Below are 19,051 nucleotides of genomic sequence, written 5' to 3' on the forward strand. Positions count from 1 at the left end.
TTTATTAATTGTTAATATTTAAGAAGAAAGAGATCAGTATAAAATCAACCAAATATTTAAATAATTACGTTTGACATTTTATATTTTAAGGAAAAGAGAAGGATTTTAAGAGGGAAATAAATCTCTGATTTATAAAATCTCTTTTTTTATTGATGCTTCGACAACATGGGCTGAGACACACACATTTGCTCATATGAATTTATACCACTGAGTGTTCCAACATATACATACACAATTCGTTAAATTATTGCATCGCGCTGCACTAGATGTAATAAGTAAATTAACTTAGAATCGTGTGTTTCATATTGTTTGATAATTATTTAAGAAAATGTTAATTGTATAGAAGACGGTCCGATAATTTAAGTTGACAAGTTAAGCGATAATTTGCAAATTTTTGATAAAACTATCGCATTTTTATTTATATCTTATCTTAATAAAAAAATATTATTTTTACACCAAAGGAAAAGAAATGTTTTCATAATAAAGGCAATAATTTAGCTTTTTATGACAAAATCTATTTTAGAGGAAATTCGTCTGTTTTTTAGTAGATAAATTTAAACAATATGAATCATTATAAGTTAACCATAAAAGATATGTTTTGGCGATAATTTGTACGATTCAATAATAAGACAAAGCAACAATTTTTTCTTGAGAAAATACAACGATGGAAAAAGGTCGTAATAAACCTAAGTATACAAGTGTTACGATAGCACGATTCTAATGAAGTGTTCCTCTGTGCATAATTGCGTGATACCTTCAGATTCGATAAGCTCCTTCGCACCATTTATCATCATTGAACTTGATCTACACGAATAGTAATTTTATCCAAAGTGAGAGAGCGAGAGAATTGTTTCGTTTTTTTTTTTTTTAATTTTCGATATCAAACGTCTCGTTTGTGATGTGTGCTCGTTTTTTTCTTCTTTTTCTTTTTTGTCTTTCTTTTATATCGTTTTGTCTCTTTTTTTTTGCAGCATCGAAATATGAAAAATTCATTTTCGACCATTCTATATGCATACATACATGCATACACACACTTACATATATGTATATACATATATATTTGAGGAGATCCACATGGGTCGCAAGAATAGGTTGACAGGATAGACTCTTCTAATAGACTTTGCAGACGGACATAATAGAAATATTTAATATATAGCATCATATATTAATATAATATTTAGTAATAATATAATATCTATTATATATTAATATGTATGATATTTTTTTGTTTGTTTTTAATAATAGCGTCCTTTCTCTTCTCGCTTTGTCTGAGGTGTGATATCCAGCGATTTTCTAATTTTCCTTACATTCAAATTCAGTACACGATGTAAGTACGATTTCGCTTCAGCCTTATTCGGATACTAATCCTCATTGAATTTATCAGGCATTTTGTACGACCTGTTGACTTATACAACCATCGTCTGGTCGTTTCACAACGTATGCGTATTCTACCATAGAAACAAATATACACGATTTCTTCCGAAATGCTTCTAATCGAAGATAAAAATGAACGATTTTCATGTCCGATCTTAAATAAAAAGTACCTAAAGTTTACGTAACAAATTCTTACGATCAGTTTATGCATTTCTTCGATAAATTAAACGTGGGGTAGATGTTGTATGAAGCAGAAGCAGTGAATATCATAAGAAAGCATGTTTACTTCTTCTTTGATTCTTCAGAAGGATTAACGAGAATCGAAGAATTCATAGGATCGAAAGACAATGATTCATAATTTCGGTAAAGTCATTTAAGAAATTTACTAACGTTGAATATATAAATATTTCGGAGAAAACACCATTCACATAAACTTTTCTGTTTCTAGTCATCAGATTGTTTCACAAAAATCGGAACAATTTAATTTAAGATTAAACAGATTCTATTTTAAAGGTAAGTGATAAATGCGATATATTCACTGAAAGTTCACAGTTTCGTTCGTTAGACACGAGTTTGGGATATCAAACGTCATGAAACAATTTGATATATCCACCCAACGTACAAGAAATAGAATCGTTTAATGTGCCACAATTTATTTAATCGATATAAGTAAAATGTTTCGAGAGATTTATTCGACGAACTAAGCGATTCCCTTAATCGTCTAATTATACTAACAAAAATCATTGTTTGACGCGCACGATGCTCGCGAATAAGGAGATCTAAAATGATGATGATGATCGTCGATAAATAAAAGATATGCACGGCTACACGCTAATAGCGAAAAATTGTCCAGGAACCTTGTTTCAAGCGCGAATACAGGAGAAAACTGAAACGCACGATATACAAATGAAACGCGTGGAACAAGTGAAATTTTTCTATGCGCGATGAAAAAGAAGCTTATTCAGTGTCGCGAGATTTTTGTACAAAAATGCTTCGCTGTTCCAGTTAAACGATCTCCACGAACAAAGTTTATACAAGCATATTACGAAGCTTGGAGAATCGTTCAGAGATTGATACACAAACACACCTTGTTAAAAATTGTGCTGAGAAATGATAGGATGGAAGGGAATAAAGGAGGAGGTAAGGAAGGAAGGAAGGAAAGAAGGAAAGAAGGAAAGAAGGAAAGAAGGAAGGAAGGAAGGAGGCAAGAAAGGGCGTAGAAAGGAAATGAAGTAAAAGTATGTCTCCGAAAGATCGGAGTTTTAAAATATTTGCATTTCGTGCGTGACTTCACATCGCTAGACTTCACTCGCGAATAATCGTTTATTATTATAGTATTATACTTGCCTACGTAACTACCATTCATCTTTGATATTCTTTTTTCCCTATTCCACTTCTTCATTTATATAATTTCAAGAAAATAACATTCGTACAAAATTGACTACAGCCGATTGCTTTTACATGATGTGTACGAGTTCGATCGTTCGAAGTTTTCAAATCATTCCCGTGCAAAACGGAGAAATCAAAGTGTATATATCCATCTATCCCCCTAACCGTTGTTCATTATTATTCTTCTTCCGTACCCGCGTTCTCGTTAAGATATGACATGTATACGTATTGACCTGACCGATAGATTCCGACCGGTTCCTTTCTTTTAACCCATTCGACATTTTTACTCATTTATCGATATTTTCAAAGTATAGCTAGAAATCATTTTGTCGATATACGTACAGATAGACCTCTAAGTGAAACGTTATTACGTGTTAACGAAGATAAAGTATAGTTTTGCGAACTGTTACACAGTCTGTCAAATCGATTTGCACGAATTCGCGTAAAACGAAGTTGCAATAAAGTTTTACTGCCTTTTTGGAACTACTATGTAGTATAACGGAACATTGAATCGGTTGATAGGAATGCCAAACCAGGCTTTAGAACTTTGTTTCGTATAATCTGTAAAGTTACGTAACTATCGATGAAACAACTTTTTTTCCTGAGGTTTAGTGCCGGAAAGTGCTCGTCTCTTTCAATACGCATTTATTCCAATTTCTATTCCATACGTGAAGTTATTCTTTTTTGAATTGTTTATGGTTCTACCCATATCGTAGTCCTCGGAATACTTTCGGCTTATTTCTTTTATCATTTTAACTCTATTGTTTCCTTTCAATTTACCACGTCGAAGGGGTTAACATGTATATCAGATCCGTTCGTTCAGGGTCGCTTGGAAAGTCTTATCGAATTAAGAAAATATGCGGGGACATCTTCGTAATTAAGTCGCTACTTTTTTTATACAGATATTTAACCGGTAGAACGTGCAGCTCGGTGCTTCTTAAGTGGAAACGTCGAGGAGCGTACACTGCCAGCTACGGAAGTACCTTACGAAGCATTAGTGGTTCTTGTAAAACACGGACGCGCAGATCCTCTGCACGCACGATGCCGATCCTCTTCATCTCGCGTGCATGTCGAGCGGACGCAAAAGCAACGAGAACTTTGAAAAATTGCCGGTTATACATAGGGAAAATATTTGTACGTTCCAAAATTGCGATTCCGCCGTCATATTTATTTTTCAAAGAAATATTTCGAATGGATTAATATTCTGTCCATCAATAGAATTTCAAATTTAAAATATTCATCTTAAATATGTAAGATCTTATTAATTTCGAGTAAATTAACGAAGCTTGAACAATGGAAGTATCATATTTTCGTTTTTAAGAGGAAAAATAATTTCTCCATGTACAACGTTCGATTTTCCCCAGAAATTCTATTTGCTTTTGCATCGTTGTTAAAGGTGTTAATTGCTTTTGGTCCTTCTTGTACCTTTCGTAATTGATTTAACGTTCTGTTCTGAATCTAATCCTCCCTATCGAGTGTTCGAGGCGTGCTCGCTCGAACGAGAAACAAAATGATCGCTACATATCGGTTGTCGCGTGTCGTGCGGTCACCAAAGAAAAGATATCGTGAGAAATCTTAGACGATGATCTAAGAGGTGTGGCGTGAACTGGTTGGACGTATTTAAGGTGCCTCGAGGTGTTCGATTACTTGATTGATTGAAACTGACAATGCCTCGCAATTAAAAGATTTCACGTGACATCCGGTCGGAGAGCTTAATAAAAATTGACGCGAAGGGGTTATGCTTCTTGTTTTTCTCTTTCTCATCTTTTTCTACGTACTTTAATCTTATTAGGCCATAAAGCCGTCTTCGTGACGCGCTCTATCAAGTTCTTAATCCGGCCGGAGGCAATCGTAGTTGTGACTAGACGCACGTTCCTTACGTAACAACTTCCGTCCAAACGCGCGATAGGAACGACGATTCGCAGGAACTCATATCGGGGAGATTCGACAATGTTCTTTAACATCGTTCGACTCGCGTTTTGGATCCGTGTAGTTCGCGCGTGCAACGCAACGCATTCAAACGCAACACCATACTAAAGGTAGGACAAGTTAGAGTTTTTTTATTTATTTTCTTCTTTATCATCGAATATCGGAGGTTTCGATATCATCTTGAGATCGAGTAACCCACGAGACACGAAGATGTGTGCAGACAGGAAGTTGTCACCGAACGGAAATATATCTTGAGGCGACTGACAGATTTCCAAATATCTTTCATTAATATTTACAGTAAGCTGCCTACTTTTTCGACGGTCTCACACGACGTAGTCTTTCTCTTTCTTTCTCTATTTTATTTTTTCCTCTTTTCATGTGTATTTTGTTTTTTTGTTAGCCTTTTCTTTTTTTTCTTTTTCTTTTTCTTTTCTGTTACCTTATTATTCTCTTCGGGAGAATTTCGTCGTTGATGAGTCTGTACAAAAATGATGAACCGTGTGATCGGTGTGTATAAATCGTTTTTCACGTCGAAACGTGGTTCAGCGTTCAAGGCGTCTCAAGGCGGCCGCGATTCACCTTAAACGCTGTTGCAACGACGTCGATCTCTGGCTTGGCCAGCGTTATTCATCGCATTTTCATATTCTAAGCGTTGGTCCACGCGGACCTAACCATCTAACGTCGGACGGCATGGATATCTTTCAGGGGATACACGAGTGTGTGTTGGTGGCTTGTCCTGGCGACGATAGCGCTACGGAGAAGTCTGAATCGAGGACCAGGTCGCTGATGCAACCAACAATACCCTTCGTGTATTTTCCTCCCGTTGTCCTCACGATATCCGGTGCGCCACCTATCAAACATTTGCAGTTTTTATATTTTTATCATATTGTATTTTCAGTAACATTAGCGCATAAGAAAGTCAAATAACTTTATTACCAATGACAAATTAACTGGAAGAAGTAGTCCACAGAACATTATATTACTTTATTTCGTTACATTTACGTTATATACTAATTAATTTTAAATTAATCAAAATAAATGGTTTATTTTATGTAATAAATTTCTCGAATCGAAAGAAAGACATGATTTTGTCATCCTCTCTTCGAATTCTCTTTTCTTTTGTAATTAATTAAAATAAGTTTTACAACTAATAAAAAGTAAATAAAGCGCCAATAAAATAGTGCAATAACTGGATGTTAAAGGTTTGTGAAAGTCAAGTTTTATGATACACACGAGCTATGAATTTTTCAAGTTTTGACACGAAGTTTCCATGCTCCGTTGTTAATGCGATGAAACATGGTAAACACGGTACATTCGACGAATTAAGATGCGCTCCCATAAATTTTCAGAGAGTGGAGCAATGTATCAAGCTGTTTCTTTACGAGTTCAACAGCTTAGCGGAAGTTACCGAGAATACATAACGCGCTCCCGAGGATGACCCACTTGGTAATTTCTGTAATAACTCAAAGACAGCTAAACTCGAATGTATAAGTCGCTTCTACTGGAACTTTTGAGTAGTTAATCTTCGATGCTTATGATTTTCACACGGAAATATGATTCCGAACCACAAAGTGCTTCTCCTCTAACTTTCCTCTACAATATTCCGCTGTTTTGCAATCGCAAAGCGTTTCACAACACGAGAAACCTCTTAACCTTTTAAATGAGATCGTTACATACTTTGAATCGAGACAACTGCTATAAAAGTGGATTTAGTTTTTAAGAATTAAAAACATAGAAGAATCTCATACTTTTTATACACATATTTAAAAAGGAATAAAAGCCTGAAAAGAATCTTCGTCACTTTAATTGTTTTAAAAAATACGATATATCTTTTGCAAAATTCGTCGTTTACTCAAATTTTCAAAACGTAGAAATTTCAAATTCAAAAAAGTTATCGGATCTAAATTAATCGAAAGAATTGTTTCATTGTTCAAATTTGTTAAGTCATCTTATCGAACTAACACGTTTAAAACACACACAACATCCAAAATATACATATAATATTCTTTGTAATATTTAATGGATAAAATAAATCTCTGTCTAAACTGTATCCTTTTAGTCAACATATTCATGAGAATATAATTTTAAACTTTTGTAGTAGGGGCACTAAGTCACAATTTATTTCCATCGAAATACTTGACTTACCGACATAAAGACCCGTGTCAGTGTTCAGCTGTCTGAGCTGTCCAGGCGATGACGCGGATACTCCGGTTCCGCTATCGACGACCAGCGACGCCCACTGTTCGTTCCTGAAGAAACATCAGTCAATTTCAGAACATTGAAACTCGATTAGGAAGTTTCCGTCGTATTAAAAACTCCGTTGATACATGGTTAACGACCAGGGAAAAGGAACTTTTTAACAGCGTTACCTGACTGCCCGGACCCGGTGCCATAGATCATCGTCCAGTCTCGTTAAGTTGTATCGTAGAACAGCCTCACCGGAGCCAAGATTATAGGCTAAAGACAGATAACCATGATCCAAGCCGAGAGCAAGAAAATCGTCGTTCTCGTCCCTTTGTTCTTGCGGATCTGCTTGGCGCCCGCTCCATAGCAACAACCCACTACTGCTACTCGCTCTGAATCTCATATTAATGTCCACCCTGTAGCTTATTATCCTGCAACAAACGGATTTCTTCGATTAAGAAGGATAGAGGAGTGTTTTTTTTCTCTAAACGGTAAAAGCGATCGTCTATCATGAGATTGCACGGCAGCTGCTTTGAGGATTGAGCAAGAGAGATCAAAATGAAGGTCGCATTGAGTTAGGAAACTTCTTAACACGTTAAACGCGACCGGTGGTTATTGGTGACCTACGTTACTAAATATCTTAGAACCATTTAAAATGAGATCAATTTCGTGGACTAAAAAATTTTCAATGGTTTAGATGATATAGATAACATCATGAAAAAAGTAGGCGAATGCAATGGTATTATTTTAATATTATATACGTTAATTCTACCAAATGTCCAAGTCGGACAAATTGTGAATGCAAACAACTAAATAAAAAAAAATATTATATACGTAATTTATTAAAATATTACGTAATATTTTACGAGAATGAAACATTATGGTGTAGTATTATGTGTATATTTCGATCTATCGTGGCGCAGTGTAGATATAAATGACAGCGAGGAAAATCGTAAGGGAAATGGTTAAGATTTAGTTTCGTAACTTTTAAATTTCCATACCTTTTCATCGTGTCAGCGTCATTGTAATGAAGGTAGCTCTCGCTACCGGAGAAACTAGGCACGGATCTCTCGTATCGTATCCCACTATTCGGTTTCACCAGAGAGCTGTCCAGAATCGTGTTGTCGTCCGGTGCAGGACACGGATGCGGCATGCCAGGTCGACAACGACACGTGAATCGGTCCCGGAGCGGACGACACTCCGCATCTCCGCAGGGCCTCGCCTCGCACGCGTGTCCACAATTCCCGACGTTCACTCCGCCCAGTGCCTCGGCGAGAATTCCAATCTGTGCAACGTAATCGCTTTGTTAATAACGATTAACACATCCGCGGCACCTTGTTGTGATAAATGATCGTCTGAACGTAAATAAACCATTGTCAGGCCACATTGTTTGCGGAATTATTGACTTATACTATTCGAAAGAAAGACGAGACTGTCTTAGATCGATCTGATAAGTTCCGTAATATAATGTTGCATGTTTACAGATTTATTTGTGGCTGATTGAAATTTAATGTTAACTTTTCATTCGTTTTCTACATGGAGAGAGGAAGACGAATGAAAATTGTAAATTCACATTGATTGTAATTCTAGAAGTATTTTGTCTTATTTGAAGTATAATCGGTATATCTTTAGAAAATTAGGGAGATTTAAAAGTTTGCTATAAAATTGCTCAAAAGTGTATTGATATATTTAAACCAAATATTTAACTTCTTATATTATACGCCAGTGTGTTTTGTCTCATTTTATTCTATCCGTTTGAATAAAAAATATTTCGATTTAAAGATTACCATTGACAAATAACCGACAGGTATTAGCTAAAATATCTTTTACAAACGAGTTAAATCAGTCTAGATCGGGTAATGAAATTACAATGATCAAGTATCTATTTAGAACTGCTCTTAGTTTTTCAGGTTAAGCTAATTTTACCTTAGAATATTTTTATTATTCAATGCAAAAATCACTTTGAAAGGTACAAATATTTTATAGCGTCCTGCTTATTAACTTTTTAGTTTCAAGGAATTAACAAATTCTATTTATAAATAAGAATCGCGTTGGTTGTATAGACAGATCTATACTCCATTTATTCTACTTTCCCGACAATTTCTGGCTTGTATTATGAGAATTTCTAGCTTTTGCTACTTATCTAATCAGTTAGACCATGCTACTTCGTCGCTGAATCAGCATTGTCCTGAATCTCTGGCAGGTCTGGCCAAATCCCAGTTTCTCTACTTGTCCGATACAACTGACCGTACTACTTGTTCAACAATAAGCAGCTTTGACAGTATTCAATTATATTTCTTAGTTATGCCGATTGTATAACCACTTAAGCATACTTCAACCGAATAATAATATACTCTAGTGGTTCCATTTAACATACCGCTAATTATCGATAATTATTCGTAAAAAAACGATGCACGTGATTTCATTTCAATTAGACATGAAGTTCTGAAGGAAGTAGTTGCAGTTTCGTGTTTGATTCAACGTTGTGGCAGCTATATCCGTGAATTTATAAGTAGACGATAATCCTTTCGTGATAAATGCAAACGCGAGTAGACGAATGTAATAAAAGAGCAAGCTGCACCAGGTTGGATTTAATTGTCCTAAAGTCGCCGAGGGAAAGAACGAAAACATACAATGCGTGCATTCATACAGTTTAACGCCGTACTAATATCTATGCCTGGTCGTTCTGCAGGATAATTCTCTATGAATGAAATCGTTAGACACTTTAATAAATATCCGTATCCTCGTTAACTGTATTTTCTTTCATATTCTCGTTTCTCTTTGCTTTCTTTTCTATTTCTTGCATATTTTTTTTTATCTAAAATTGTCATTTTTAGAATTAATGTTCTAAATATTATATTCCGCGTACCATAAAATTCTTTCCTTCTTTCTTTTCCCCTTCCTTTTTATTTCTACTATATTTCGCGAGAGCCGAGGAGTCGTCGGGTCCATCAATATGTCGTCGGTCCTTCAATTGAATAGTTTCGTAGAAAAGGCCTACGTGACCCCGGCCACGAGTGTCTGCGGAACACGTGCGTGGTGGGCCTAAGAAAAGACAAAGGGATGCGAGAACAGTGAGTGTCAGTGGAGAAGCCAGAGAGCGTGAATCGAGAAGTCAGAGAGTGCGAGTTGCGTTGTCGAGATAGTGTTGCTAGTGTCACACGCTCAAGAAAGGCCACCCGCTCAGAAACAGTAATAAAGTAGACGAAACATCCTGCATGCCACAGCTATCGAAATAATAACAAAACAGCAACTGAATAGTCGCCTCTGATATACATCCGACGATAACCCCTCCAAAGGGACTAAAACCTTCATATAAAAACCCTCCTAAATTATCGCCCGATACATTATTCTGTTGCAACACTTTGAACCGTCACTCTGTTGGATTTATACAATAAAATTTATCATCTTATACGAAGTTCAATTTCTTCACCTTATTCGTGAAACGTTCGAACTGCGACGCGAGGAGATCACCGGCGATCTACCGGTTTCGTGATTTCTTGTGTCTTCGACGTGACACTAGCGTTGTCGAGAGAGTGTGGTCCGCGTGAGAGAGAGCGTTGGATCCGTTGTGACGAGAGTTGCGAATTAACTATTGAGTTGCCTAGATTATAGCACGTTATTGTGATTAGTTCACGTTAAACAACCATCGTTCTTCTATTTAATCAACATCTGTACAATCCATTTATTGTAAATAAGTCATCATCATCAATAATAATCGAAAATAATTATATATATATTCCCGATACTACACCTATATACCATTTTATTACTAACTTCTATTCACTTTTATGAATATAAGCCTAATATATATTTTGCATACTCTCGACTGAATTCAATAAATTGAATATTTATTCGCTGAATTTAGTTTTTGTAGTAAAATATCTTTCAAAAGTCTGCAAAAACCTATAAAACCTATGTGTAAACGCGCCATACACCTGTATATTAACGTTTCATCATGTACAAACACGCTATATACTTGTATATTAACGTTTCATCGTGTGCGTACAAGCAATACGCTTATATATTACAACGTTTCAGCATACTATGAAATATTTCACTATATTCTATATTTTCTAATATTCTGGGTTTAATAACAATCACTGTTCAACGAATTTTAACTTGTTTCCCCGATTTTTCAGCCTTCGATAGGTGACTCTTGTAGACTTTCGAGATCTAAACAAGAATCCGCAAACCGTTTGTTTTTCTAGAATTCATAGTCTTTGGAAAAATCAATTTTGAAAAAATCAAAAGCGGCATTTCTATTCAATGCCAAGGCAACCGCCAAATTGACTATCACTGCCGCTGCCTCGTGTTTTGTTAAAATATTTCGCTTTTATATCAGAAACAGAACACGATTCTCTAGTTTCTCTTGATACTTTCCTTAGCAGGAATTTCTGCTCTACCTGCGTATCGCTATGATTAGGTCATTTTCTCTTAAACCTTTAGTTTTTCAAATAAATTGAAAAATGTAAACAAAAAATGTTACGATTTGCGTGTTCTTTTCACCTTGATCATTATTTAAACACATTTAAACGTTTCTAATGCAACAACGATGAATATCATTTTACTCGGGAGAGTCAGCAGAATTTTTTCGTTCCAACAGCAACTCGATAGTTGTTACTATAAAGGCGCAAAACATCTCCAAGATTGAAAAGTTACAGCTTTTTCCAGTTGATTCCTTCGAAATTTATTTTTCACAGCGGTACCGTAGAAGCATAAAACATAGCCAAAGTTGAAAACTTGCAATTTTTTTTTCAAATTTGATTTTTCGAAAATGTGGCTTCTAGGGGGAGAAACGATTTGCAGATTCGTGTCTAACTCACGAAAGTCTGTAAAAATCGCCTATCGAAGGTTCGAAAATTGGACACGCGTCGAACAGTGAATATGTCGCTAATCACATTTATAGAGTTCGAGTTAAATCTTTAAACAGTTCGATAAATTTTCCGTGAAAGTGAAATTTTCCAAATCACAGTTAATCTCCTCTTTTTGTAGATAAGTCCTTTCTGAGGACGCATACGAGCAAAGTTTCTTACCTCGCGACGATTCAAGATGACCGTTTGAATGCATCCCACGAAGCTGGCGGTCGTTTTCATCTTCGGTGAGTACATGTCAGTGGATGGCGCGCCGCCCAAGTAAAGATTTAGTGGCAACGACAGTTGCGTGAAAGCTCCTGGCGCCAGGATTTCCTGCGGAGGGTCGTCCTCGACTTCGAGCGAAGCCAAACGTCCGGTTCTTGACACTCGCACCTCCACCCATTCACCCAGACGAACTGGATTCTCGCTCCTGCAATTGCAAGTCGTTAAATCTCCATTTTCTACGATTTATGATCTTACGAGTAAGATTATTACTCAGTTTAGAATTGTTGTTTATCGCTTACTGATGCTGATATCTTAAGAACGAGACATGATAATTGAGGTTCTTGTCAAATAATTGGCAATTTGAATAAGAATTGGAGTATCATCGGTATCTTCGAAAAATTGTATTAACTTTAGGTAATTTCTTCAATGTCTTTGAAAATTCCCGTTAAATTTTGTCTAACAACAGATTTTCTCTGCTCATGATTAAGAGAACATGATTAAGAGAAGATTAAACTCTCAATAGAGCAAGAGGGAGATTTTCGGTTTTGTTACTGGGGATCGAAAGAAAAATCCGACGTTTCCCACGTCACTGTAATAAAACGTCGACGCAGACTATAGGAGAATCTCTGACGAGGGAAAAACTAGTCAGAATGGAGAGTTCCGCCGCCGTAATTCCGGTCAAACGTCGTGAATGCGAATGAAGTTTGCTCACGGATAATATTTCGCTGCTTGAAGTGAGTATACTGAGAATTAGTCAGAGTGGAAAAATCTCACGTATTGAACGGCCCCACTGAGCCAAATGATGGGTAACTTTCTTCTCGGAGAGAAAGAGTCAAATGTTGCGTGGCCACTTAACAGTCAAAAGAATCGTGTACTCGTAGATATCGAGAATTCCAGAGGGCGTGGTCAATGAATAATGTGAAAGATCAACATTAGAGTGGAATTAGATTCTTGGGTAAAACTATACTTGGTATTATATATTATTTTATATTATTATTATACTTGTCAGAGATGAAAGAACATCGGGACTTCCTTTTTGGAATGTTGGGAAAAACCCCAATACCCTGGTCCAGACTTTTACTATAGCTACACTTAAGTAATAAAAATAAGAAATAGTTTTAATGTTCCAATCTGGCTTTATGACGATGGGCTTGGGCCCTAAGTGACATAGCGGGTCACTGAACGTAGCCACGGTCACGGGAGGGACGTGTACCTGACAGAGGTATGGAATGATTATATGGCTTTCCTTAAAAACAAAGATTGACCCGAGAGGTGGGGAGAGGAATATATAAGGGCAGTACCACTTGGAGTTTTGGTTGGAGTTCATGCAGATAAGCTTTACTTGGAGTTCGCTGTTGAGTGCCGAAGCGTGCAGACGTGTGTCTAGTGCTCTGAGAAGTTCGTAAAACAACACGTGTCGCCTATTCGTCGAAAGTGAACACAGCCAAGTGTTTCCTATCCTTTAGAGGAAAAATCCCACACTTCGAACCTCTACCCGAATACTAGCCCCATAGCCTCTCGACTAGTTATTCAATTTGAATTAACTAGCTCGATGATGGCCCAGGAATCACGACCAGACTCTCCTGAGCAAATCCATAATTGCTCCGCGCTACCTCCTCCGTGACAAAAGTGCAACAGATCCCCCCGTACCAATGACGCTAAAAATTCAAAGAAAAGAAAAATAGAAGCACCAAAAACAAACACAAACGCCACCCAGTTTGAACAGCCAACAATCAACACCTACAACAGGTACGCCATATTGGAAACCGCAAACGACTCCATGGAAACCGCAAACGACTCCATGGAAATCGCTGATCCACCAACAAACCAACACACGCAAAGAAATTCCCCTCCCCCACTACTATTTGTTGACGATGTCATCGACATACAAACGATGATTAAGTCCATAGAGAGAGATATCTCCAAAGAGGACTACAACCTTAAAATTAATAATAACCAAGTGAAAATCCTGCCGACAAATCCTCACGCATACAGAAAGCTCACCAAACTGCTCAAGACCATGAACGCCAACTTTCATACTTATCAGCTCAAACAAGAAAGACCTTTCCGAGTGGTTCTACGCAACACGGCCACGAAGTTATCAACGTCAGTAACATAAGGCATAGAGTCTCGAAAGACCCGTTATAACTATTTTTTATCGACTTGAAACAAAAGCCGAATAACAAGGAAATATACAAAATCAGTCGGTTAATGAATTCTATAGTAAAATTCGAACAACCGCTTGTTAAAAAAGAGATAGTGCAATGTAAAAGATGCCAAAGGTACGGTCACACGCAGAAATACTGCAACCATACCTTCCGCTGTGTTAAATGTGCAGGTACACACCCCACTGACCAGTGCGCAAAATCACCGGAAACCCCAGCGAAGTGCATCCACTGTCAAGGTGACCATCCTGCTAACTACAAAGGCTGCCCAGCCTACAAAACCCTGTACACAAATAAGTACCCAAAACTCAGAGCAAAAGAGATAACCAACCAAATACCCAGTCCTCCTAAATTCACTACTACTTCAATCTCTTTAACCAATCAAATACCCAGTCCTCCTAAATTCACCACTACTTCAACCTCCTATGCTCAAGCAGTACAAGGAATCCAAAATAACCCGAATAGCCACAGGGACCATTCTCAAAATAGTGTCCCCAATTCACAAAACACAGACAACATCTCTAGACTTGAAAAGTTAATAGAAAAACAATCTGAGCAAATAAATAATTTACTATCACTATTAACACTCATCATGGATAAATTAATACGCCCCGACGCAAAATAAAAACAAGACGCATAACTCTTTGGAATGCCAACGGTCTAGCTCAACTCAAATTTGAACTAGAACTCTTCCTTAAACAGCAGCAAATCGACGTAATGCTCATATCTGAAACCCACTTCACCGACAAAAACTATTTAAAAATAAATGGTTATAACTTCTACCATACCCAACATCCCAGTGGAAAGGCCCACGGCGGTACCGGAATCATAATCAAATCCAGCATTAAGCACTACGAACTCCCATCATTCCAGGAAGACTACCTCCAAGCAACAAACGTAGCAATGGAAGACTGCCAGGGAACAATCACCACTTCAGCAGTATACTGCCCTCCCAGACACTCCATCGCCAAAGAACTTCCTTGGCACCCTGGGCAATAGATTCATAGCTGGAGGAGACTATAACGCCAAACATACCCAATGGGGCAGCAGACTGGTCACAGTAAGAGGCAAAAATCTCTTAAACAGCATAATAACCAACAATCTCAGTTACCTCACCACATACGAACCCAGATACTGGCCCACTGACACTAACAAAATACCCGACCTACTTGACTTCTTCGTAACTAAAAATATCTCGCCAAGATACGTCCAAATCAACTCCTCGGCTGATCTCTCTTCTGATCATTCCCCCGTGATAGCAACAGTCAGTACAACAATTATCGAGAATACACCTAATGGCTTTATTCATAACCATCTCACCAACTGGCAGCTCTTTAAAGAAGTCTTTAACCACTCAACTTCAGCCCTAACTGCACTAAAAACTAATGAAGATATCGAAGCAGCCACGAATTACTTAAACATGAGCATAATAAACGCTATCCGCTCCTCCACACCTACTAAGACTTCCACCAGCAAACACGAATATCCCCATTACATACTAAAAAAAATAGCAGAAAAACGTAGACTAAGAAGAGTATGGCAGACCCATAGAACACCGGATGACAAACGCAAACTAAACAACGCAACTAGGAAGTTAACCAAAATCATAAAAAATTATAAAAACGACTGTTTTCAGAAGTATCTCGCCAATCTGTTCCCCACAGCTGACTCCAACTACTCACTGGGTCTAACGGGTAGTGTCTCTTCAGTCTGCGGATCTGGTCCGTTGTATCAAGTAGTTTCGTGATTAGGGGGTTTCGGTGTTTGTTGACTCTTTTGCTATATCTGTCGCTATATTTTGCTATTTCCTCTTTGACTGTGGATATCTTGAGGTCGCGATGTATTGTTTCGTTGGCAACATACCAAGGTGCATCTATTAGGGATCTTAGCGTTTTCGATTGGAAGCGTTGAAGTATTTCAATATTAGAGTTACTTGCTGTTCCCCATAGTTGGATTCCGTAGGTCCAGACAGGTTTTATTACGATCTTGTAGAGGGTAATTTTATTCTGTATGTTTAGTTTGGAGTGTCTGCCCGTGAGCCAATAGAATTTTTTTAGTTTGTTCTTCAGTTGCTTCGTTTTGCCTGTGATGTGGTTTCGCCACGTTAGTCTCCTGTCCAGGGTCATGCCCAGGTATCTGACAGAGTTCTTGCTAGGAATTGTATTGTTGATGGTGACCTGGGGGCAGGTTTGTTTTCGGAGCGTGAAGGTTACATGTGAGGATTTTTTTTCATTAATTTTGAAGCCTCATTTATGAAACCACTTTTCCATAGAGTCGAGACATCGCTGGAGATTGGATGAAGCAATTACCGGGTCTGCGTGAGAAGATAATAGCGCTGTGTCGTCGGCAAATGTTGCTATTGTTATCTCAGTTGATATAGGTAAATCGGCCGTGTAGATGGAGAACAGCAGGGGTCCAAGGACACTATCTTGGGGTATGCCAGATTCTATTGGGAATGTTGAGGAAGTGGCGTCTAAGCATTTGACCATGAATTGTCTATTGGTTAGGTAGGACTTTAGGATGGAGTAGTAGATGTGTGGTAGGATTTTTTTGAGTTTGTATAGCAGCCCTTCATGCCATACTTTGTCGAATGCCTGTTGAATGTCTAGGAATACCGCTGAGCAATATTTTTTCTTTTCAAGGGTTTGGCTTATCATATGGGTTATTCGATGGATTTGCTCTACTGTTGAATGTTGTTTCCGAAAGTCAAATTGATTGATCTGGGAGTGTTTTCAGGTCCTTTAGGAGTGGAAGGAGTTGATTCGCTAGCATCTTCTCGAATAGTTTAGACAGGGTCGGTAAAAAACTGATTGGGCGATAGGAGCTAGTTTCATATATCGGTTTTCCGGGTTTAGGGATGAGGGTAATCATTGAGATTTTCCAGGCCTTAGAAAAGTATTCTAGGCGAAGAATAGCGTTAAAAATCGAGGTGATGAGTGCAATCCCTTTAATGGGAAGTTCCTTGATTGCTTTATTGCCTATTAGGTCGTGCCCTGCTGCTTCCTTGGGATTTAGGTGACTGATTGATTCTATTATCTCTGCAGAAGTGAAGGGTTCAATAGGAGGAGACATTTGGAAGGGAGAGTGCAGGTATTCAGTAATGTCCGCGGCAGTTTTGGAGGAATGGGGTTTAAATACTTTAGACAAGTATTTGGCAAACAGGTTAGCTTTTTCTATAGGGCTACGCGCCCATATACCTTGTGGACGGCGGATTGGAGGGATTATTTGCGGGGGGCGCGTGAGTTTCCTGGAGGCCTTCCATAGTGAGTAGTTGGAGTCAGCTGTGGGGAACAGATTGGCGAGATACTTCTGAAAACAGTCGTTTTTATAATTTTTTATGATTTTGGTTAACTTCCTAGTTGCGTTGTTTAGTTTGCGTTTGTCATCCGGTGTTCTGTGGGTCTGCCATACTCTTCTTAGTCTACGTTTTTCTGCTATTTTTTTTAGTATGTAATGGGGATATTCGTGTTTGCTGGTGGAAGTCTTAGTAGGTGTGGAGGAGCGGATAGCGTTTATTATGCTCATGTTTAAGTAATTCGTGGCTGCTTCGATATCTTCATTAGTTTTTAGTGCAGTTAGGGCTGAAGTTGAGTGGTTAAAGACTTCTTTAAAGAGCTGCCAGTTGGTGAGATGGTTATGAATAAAGCCATTAGGTGTATTCTCGATAATTGTTGTACTGACTGTTGCTATCACGGGGGAATGATCAGAAGAGAGATCAGCCGAGGAGTTGATTTGGACGTATCTTGGCGAGATATTTTTAGTTACGAAGAAGTCAAGTAGGTCGGGTATTTTGTTAGTGTCAGTGGGCCAGTATCTGGGTTCGTATGTGGTGAGGTAACTGAGATTGTTGGTTATTATGCTGTTTAAGAGATTTTTGCCTCTTACTGTGACCAGTCTGCTGCCCCATTGGGTATGTTTGGCGTTATAGTCTCCTCCAGCTATGAATCTATTGCCCAGGGTGCCAAGGAAGTTTTTTGGCGATGGAGTGTCTGGGAGGGCAGTATACTGCTGAAGTGGTGATTGTTCCCTGGCAGTCTTCCATTGCTACGTTTGTTGCTTGGAGGTAGTCTTCCTGGAATGATGGGAGTTCGTAGTGCTTAATGCTGGATTTGATTATGATTCCGGTACCGCCGTGGGCCTTTCCACTGGGATGTTGGGTATGGTAGAAGTTATAACCATTTATTTTTAAATAGTTTTTGTCGGTGAAGTGGGTTTCAGATATGAGCATTACGTCGATTTGCTGCTGTTTAAGGAAGAGTTCTAGTTCAAATTTGAGTTGAGCTAGACCGTTGGCATTCCAAAGAGTTATGCGTCTTGTTTTTATTTTGCGTCGGGGCGTATTAATTTATCCATGATGAGTGTTAATAGTGATAGTAAATTATTTATTTGCTCAGATTGTTTTTCTATTAACTTTTCAAGTCTAGAGATGTTGTCTGTGTTTTGTGAATTGGGGACACTATTTTGAGAATGGTCCCTGTGGCTATTCGGGTTATTTTGGATTCCTTGTACTGCTTGAGCATAGGAGGTTGAAGTAGTGGTGAATTTAGGAGGACTGGGTATTTGATTGGTTAAAGAGATTGAAGTAGTAGTGAATTTAGGAGGACTGGGTATTTGGTTGGTTATCTCTTTTGCTCTGAGTTTTGGGTACTTATTTGTGTACAGGGTTTTGTAGGCTGGGCAGCCTTTGTAGTTAGCAGGATGGTCACCTTGACAGTGGATGCACTTCGCTGGGGTTTCCGGTGATTTTGCGCACTGGTCAGTGGGGTGTGTACCTGCACATTTAACACAGCGGAAGGTATGGTTGCAGTATTTCTGCGTGTGACCGTACCTTTGGCATCTTTTACATTGCACTATCTCTTTTTTTTATAAGAGGAGGTTCGAATTTGACTACTGAGTTCATTAATCGATTGATGTTATAAATTTGTTTAT

The 19,051-nt window shown here is 38.1% G+C and overlaps 1 protein-coding gene across 5 annotated transcripts in view; it reads right to left on the reverse strand.

The window, feature by feature from the left end:
- Positions 1-138: 138 nt before the first annotated feature.
- The window catches only part of LOC138185893 (pikachurin), a 288,876-nt gene continuing 269,963 nt past the window's right edge, over positions 139-19,051 (reverse strand). For all 5 annotated transcript variants that reach the window (XM_069125218.1, XM_069125222.1, XM_069125221.1 and 2 more), the window contains exons 11-15: positions 11,913-12,162; positions 7,878-8,161; positions 7,062-7,307; positions 6,838-6,941; positions 139-5,542 (exon numbers count right to left, since the gene is read on the reverse strand). In XM_069125218.1, coding sequence (XP_068981319.1) covers positions 5,394-5,542; positions 6,838-6,941; positions 7,062-7,307; positions 7,878-8,161; positions 11,913-12,162 — 1,033 coding nt within the window. In that variant the 3' untranslated portion in view covers positions 139-5,393. The remainder of the gene's footprint in view (positions 5,543-6,837; positions 6,942-7,061; positions 7,308-7,877; positions 8,162-11,912; positions 12,163-19,051) is intronic.

The sequence above is a fragment of the Bombus flavifrons genome, chromosome 13 (genome assembly GCF_040668555.2).
Source record: "Bombus flavifrons isolate JBK064 chromosome 13, iyBomFlav1_principal, whole genome shotgun sequence".
Taxonomy (NCBI): domain Eukaryota; kingdom Metazoa; phylum Arthropoda; class Insecta; order Hymenoptera; family Apidae; genus Bombus; species Bombus flavifrons.